This window comes from Cyprinodon variegatus, unplaced genomic scaffold (assembly GCF_000732505.1).
Source record: "Cyprinodon variegatus isolate N-32 unplaced genomic scaffold, C_variegatus-1.0 Scaffold1248, whole genome shotgun sequence".
Classification (NCBI taxonomy): Eukaryota; Metazoa; Chordata; class Actinopteri; order Cyprinodontiformes; family Cyprinodontidae; genus Cyprinodon; species Cyprinodon variegatus.
In genome coordinates, this window is record NW_015151701.1 from 195,127 (window position 1) to 201,325 (window position 6,199).

General features: G+C 37.7%; 1 protein-coding gene across 1 annotated transcript in view; it reads right to left on the reverse strand.

Moving 5' to 3' along the window:
- The window catches only part of LOC107102389 (homeobox protein aristaless-like 4), a 38,919-nt gene extending 34,767 nt beyond the window's left edge, over positions 1 to 4,152 (reverse strand). The window contains exon 1 of the mRNA XM_015401676.1: positions 3,828 to 4,152. Within this exon, the coding sequence (XP_015257162.1) occupies positions 3,828 to 4,152 (325 nt within the window). The remainder of the gene's footprint in view (positions 1 to 3,827) is intronic.
- Positions 4,153 to 6,199: the final 2,047 nt, after the last annotated feature.

Below are 6,199 nucleotides of genomic sequence, written 5' to 3' on the forward strand. Positions count from 1 at the left end.
GATGTCCGATATTCCGTTTTAAGGCCGATACCGATAGGGGCCGATTATATCGTGCATCCCTAATAAAAAGTCTTCCTTCCCGTCCCACATTCCTCTGTAGGCACAGCGAGTGAAGAACTGACCCTGTCAGGTTTCCATTTATTACATATTCTAATTTATTCTAGTACATACGCAAACATGAGGAAGACTATGGGTGTCACCTCGTTGATTTTGTTAACCACACAATGTGTTAGCCATCAGTACATGCATATCCTGTGACATCACAGCATGAGCCCTTTTAAACATCTACTCTGAGTGCTATATTTTGACTTGATTCCTTTCTGAAGCACTGCCAGGGCCTTTCCGAGGTTGGGTTTTGGTTTCCAAATGCTAAGAAAATGTTTTACATATTCCAGGATGTTCCATGTCCCTCCGAGGCGCTTATAAAGTCGTCGGACGGTGCTCAGATTGACATGATTGATGTGTCTTCTCAATGTAGAATTCGTTGCTAATATTTTGAATGAAAATAGACGGACTTTGAGCCTTATCCATCAGGTGTTAGAATGTTATCCGCACTAAAAAGTTTTTTCAAACCGCAGTAATTATCAGTAATGGGGACTTAAATGTAAAAACCCAAGATTCAGCAATGAGTTCAGTGAAGCGCTCGCATGTAAACAGACTCTTCGGCACAAAGTGAGGCTTTCCCAGAAACACTCTCATTTCTCCAGAGCCTCTCAAATCATTACCCAATCTCCTTGTCCACTTCTGTCTCTCTGTTTATTTGTATAAAGTATTGTTGAGACAAGGTTATGTAAACCAGTCCCACTTTGTCGTCTCGGGGCTCTGTAGCTTCGGAGGGCTGATGTTATGGGGGAGTATGAATAATAACAGAAAGGAGCCAGTAATGCACATCTGCCTTACATTAATCCAGACCTCTCCTGCGGAGCTGACCTGCATTCCTGAGCTCTCGATCAGCTCCAGGGGCGTTTATTTCATTCAGTGCTCTGCCAGCAGGTAAAGCGGCCCTGTCTCTGTCCACACTCGGAGTTCACACAGCGTTGGATGGATTAACGTGCTTTTAAATAAACTCACTCCAACAGCCTGAAATACAACGTTTCAGGAATACCGTGCAGTGCAAGAATATTGCTGCCACATGATTCTGTTGCATGGCATCCGCCAGTCTGTGTGTTTCACTGAGTCTTCATAAGAGGCTAACAGCTGTGCACAAAAAGAAAATTGTCTTGTTTTTACAAAAAGCGTATCTGAAGTGTTTATATCATGATGCTGCCATCACCATGTTTCACATTAGACATGATGTGTTCATGCGCTGTTTGCAAAAAATAACTATTTTAAACTCAGCTGAGTATGATACCTTCTTTCACATTTTAGCGGGATACGGTGGATGTTATTTGGCGAAATTGGTTCTTTCTTTCGTTCCTCATTTTGCGGACTACATAGCTAATAGCTGCCCCATTAACAGAGCTGATCATCTCTGCAGCTTGTTTAAAGTTACCTGCATTCTCACCAATATTCTGATAAATGCTCACCTTCTGCAAGTGGACGTTAATAACTTATTCATTTATAAATGGAGTTGCTTTAAGAGAGTATTATTTCAGTGCATCTGAGTAAACGGAGAATTATCAAACTTTTTTTTATTTTTATGAAAAAGCTTCCTGGATGGGAAGCGAAATGTCTTAAAAACTTGGAAACAAAATCCAGCGGATCGTTTTTAATCATTTTTGGAATCCAAATTTCATATTTATATTTGCAAAAAAGTTTTTTCCTTCATCTTCAACAAATATTTAATTGTATTAACACTTTTGGAACACTGTCATCTTAAAGGTGTAGAGGCAATGCATGGAGACATCCACAACATGAACGCAGCAAAAATATACAAGCCCCTACTTTTTAGATGTTGTGAATAGATTTTAAAGCTTAAGAACTTTTGGAAAATTCCAAACAGCTCATATCCAACGCTCTTAAATGATGTAATATATCATTTTAGGATATGTTGTGCTTTAAATGTTAATCTTTAGTTTTGCTACCTCTCGTTTTTTATAGGTGTTGCATTCATTTAGTTGTTTTTTTCAGCTTAATTTTTTTCTGGATGTGAAATTGCAGACCAAAAATCAAAACAGCATCAGTCACCACAGCAAACTCTCCTCAAGCGCATGAGATGACTTTTGTCACCAGAACGGAGATAAAGCATCAGCATTGAGCAATATATCTCCCATCGAGGACCACACATTACAGCGCAACCCTGTTGACGCCTGAGGCTTTGGCAAGCACCCCAAAGCATCCTCCCCAGAGCCAGGACGCCTTCATCTGGCTGCAACATTTTCAATAATAACATTGCACAGCTCGTCCTCCAGGGACGCATCTCGGAGTTTAATGGCGGTGTTTAAACGAGTCTGTCAATGCACTTGCCAAATCTGCTCGCTTTCAGCGCAGGCAGGGGTTCTCACACTGAGAAAAGTGACAGGTCAAGCTGAAACAAAGAGGAAAGCTAGTAGTTTGGAGAAGAAAGGAGAGAGGAACAGCTTGCCTTGTTGGTAGACTGTAAAAATATAACATTTCAATGAAAGCCTGTATGGATCAATCACGCTTCAATAGTTCCATAAAAAAGCATCTTAATATATATTTTTATAGCCTGTTGATAATTTCATTCAATTCTAATGATGCATTGTTCTCTTGTTCAACATCAGGATAAACATCTGGAGTTTAATTAAGATCTAAGGGCGCCAATCGGTCTATGGCTTGATCCTCAATGAATGATGAGCTAAATATGTGCAGCTTGGCATCTCATCATAATAGTGTGTTATTTGCACAATAAGTGGCAGATTTGATTTTAAAGACATGCATAAAAGGCTGCTCATATATTTGTTATAGATAGCCTTAAGAATTAGAATTAGCAGGGTTGAAACGTTTACACTCAAAAGTAGAGCTCTTAAAATAAAATTCACGAAAACTAATGTTTTATAGTTAGTAGGACGCCGGTTTCACTGATCATCTGGGACATTTACTGCCCGTAAATAGACCTCTATTGGCTTATGAAGCTCCTTGTAATAAATCCCCCTAAAAATATTTTTTTCTCACTGCAATTACAAAATATCTGTGTAAATGAGTCCTGTTATTTTCAATCCATATATAAATATATATATATATATAATAAAATTAAAATAGGTGGGATCTTGTACAGTTACTCATTTTTCTTTATTAATTAAAGATATTATTGAATTATTTATTCGTTTTTTTAGTCATTATTTTAGGAGTTGATTAATTAGTCAATCTGTAATAGCAAAGGCGAAGAAAAAAACTATAAAATCATTTTTCAACTCATATTTCTTAATTTGTGGTGGGAAATGATTACTTTTGTTGGGATAATTATTATTATTATGTCAACATATTTTTCCTTTTTTAATTAGCAGTTTCTGCAGGCCGGTAAATATAACAACAATGCTGCGGCTCCAAAAAAGAAGAGAAAATGAACCCAAAACGCAAAAAAAAGGCTGCTCTAAAATTATAGTCCATGAAAACACATAAAATAAGAGACATAATCCAAATAAAACCAACATTTATAATAATTCCTTAATATCAAATGATGGATGCAAGCTTTAATATTTCATGTTCTTCAACCAGAAGTTCAGAGAACACTGATTTTTTTTTTTCTTGCAGTCTAATTAGGAACCTTCACCACAAACAGTTGAATGTAACCATCTAATGCTTCAAATGGGATAAGCCTTGCTGTTTCTCATTTCCTCCTCTGCAGATTACATCATGCATCACAGAGCCTTTCCATCAGCCTAACAAACGTCTTGCATGTTACTAATAGTTAAAAGCGCACCAACCATAGCAGGGGATGAGCGTCCCGTTGTGTCCGCCGTCCTGGTGCAGCTTCCCGCCTTCGGGTGGAGTCTTGCAGGTCGGTCTCTGCATGAAGAGCTGGTATTTGTTAAAGTTGCTCTCCTCAGCTCCATCCAGCGACTGGCATTCTGTCTGGAAGGGGCTTCGAGACCCTTTACCAGGAATAAAAGTCGGGCTGTATTTGGTTTCGGTGGCCTGGAAAGTCCTGAAAGGGTTTGTCTGATGGTCTCTACTCTGCGCACTAGACGCGCTGTAATAAGAGTCCATGGATGTCATGTCACAGTATGAGACGCAGGTATCAGCATTCATACCGAAAAGTTACAGTTAAAAAAAAATGAAATCCTTTTGCTTCTTCTTCTCTTTCCCTCCCTTGCCACAGACTGCAGATATTCTCTCCTAATTCTCATGCGCTGACGCGCTCGGACGCACGCACTCTCACGCAGCGAGGCGCATCTGGCTCTGGTTAGGAAAAAAGCAAATCAGATGTTTTCCAGAGACCTCAGACCGAACAAATGCTAAAAGCTCCCTGAAGGTTTGTCGGGGGGTGAAAGAGAAATGGTGAAGCTGATGCTGGAGCTGATGCCGCCTCGGTAGCTTGAACTCACAGTGGATGAGAGGCAGCGCGGCGCAGCGCAGCGCTCCAACCTGCAGGCGGTCTGAATGAGGCCCGAACAGAGCCGCAGCCTGCCTGATGCGCTATTATGCAGCCACCAGGAGTGGGAGGTCAGGATCTGGAGGTGCGGGGGTGGGCTGGGGGGGAGCTTTTTTGGTAAACACGCGGGAGACACAACACATGACATTAATGCAATTAGAGATTGAATATAACGGCTTTGATTCCTACTGTGCTCTGGCTTTAGGCGCTTTTTTTTTTTTTTTTAGAACAATTTGTGGAGATATTTAAAGAAAAAAATAAATGGAACATAATGTCATGTCTTTTCCAAAGAAATATCCATGCTAAATATGCGAGATTTAGTCAAAATTCAATTTTTTTTTGTGCTAAGAAGATAAAAACCCTTAAATTACGAGAAATAGTTGCAGAAGAAAAAAAATGTTAGACCTTTATTGAAAAATCTGACAAAACCTTAAGTTAGAAATGTTTTCATTTGAATGAATCTCAATCATCCCTTTAAAGCAGCTTTAACTCCTGCAGTTAAAAATATAGGGAAACATGGAATCAATAAAAAGTCATTAAGTCTTGCTGCTCAGCCATAAACCGCCCGCTCTGTAAATAGTTTACTGTTTGAACAACTGTAACTCATTGGCAACGATTATCCAGCACTTTTTCTATTATATATTATATTTCTGCAGTAAAATGACCGGAAAACTACCATTTATTGGGGCCTAACGGGATTAACAGCCAATATATATTGATATATTGATCAAAATATTGTGCAAACTGATTTTTTTAGGTAATTTTTATTATCCAACCTGCTGCATTTTTTGCAGGAGAATCTGGTTTTCGATTTAAAGTTAAAAAAAAAAAAGGGCAGTGAGTTATTATTATTTAGCAGTATTTAATTTGGCCCCTGATGGCCTGTCGGATGTGGATTTCTTCCTTTATATGCCTCCAATCCAGGTTTTAATCTGCGTTATATCTGCATTAACGCGCTGGAAGCATAAACTGAGCTGCTGTATAAATGCAGGCGTTTTATTTTGCGCTGTTGGTCTAAAGAAGCAGCGAGAGGCGTTTTAGATTTATTATTTAGTAGCTTCTAACAGCCAGTATTTAAAGGAACATAACAGGCCTCTCTCACTGTTAAATTGGATGAGCTGCTATAAATGGCTTCCCTACAAGCTGCAGCCGTTTATGTTGTTACTTTATTAAACCAGGAAATTTAAATCCCTTTAAGTATAATTATATTAAATTAAATGTTTTAATCTGAACGGTTTTTTTATGTTATATATTAATAGTTTAAGTGGGTCTAAAAGGGTTTTTATTTTTCATAATCTTTATTTTTGTTAAGCATCATAGAAAGTTTATAAACGGTTCAAACCCAAATAAGTGTGGAGTCAACTAATTTAAATTTATGTTAAAAAAAAGGTCCTCTAGAAATAAAAATGTAAGATAATAATAATTTGAATTTTTTTCGTTTTTATTTAGAATAAGTCAATTTATTTTGAAGTTCTTCATTTGTACTTAATGTCTCCATGTTTTTTAAAGTCTATGTTCCTCATAGCAATTATTGAAAACAGTCATTTGAGTTAGTTTCACTAAAAACAGTCCAGTTAGATTTTGTTTATCTTAACTAATTAAAAGAGTCTCCCCATATAACTCCCAAATAATAAAAAAATGTATATTAGATTATACCAAGTTACTGCTAATCATTGTGCAAGATAAAGCATAAAATTATTATTT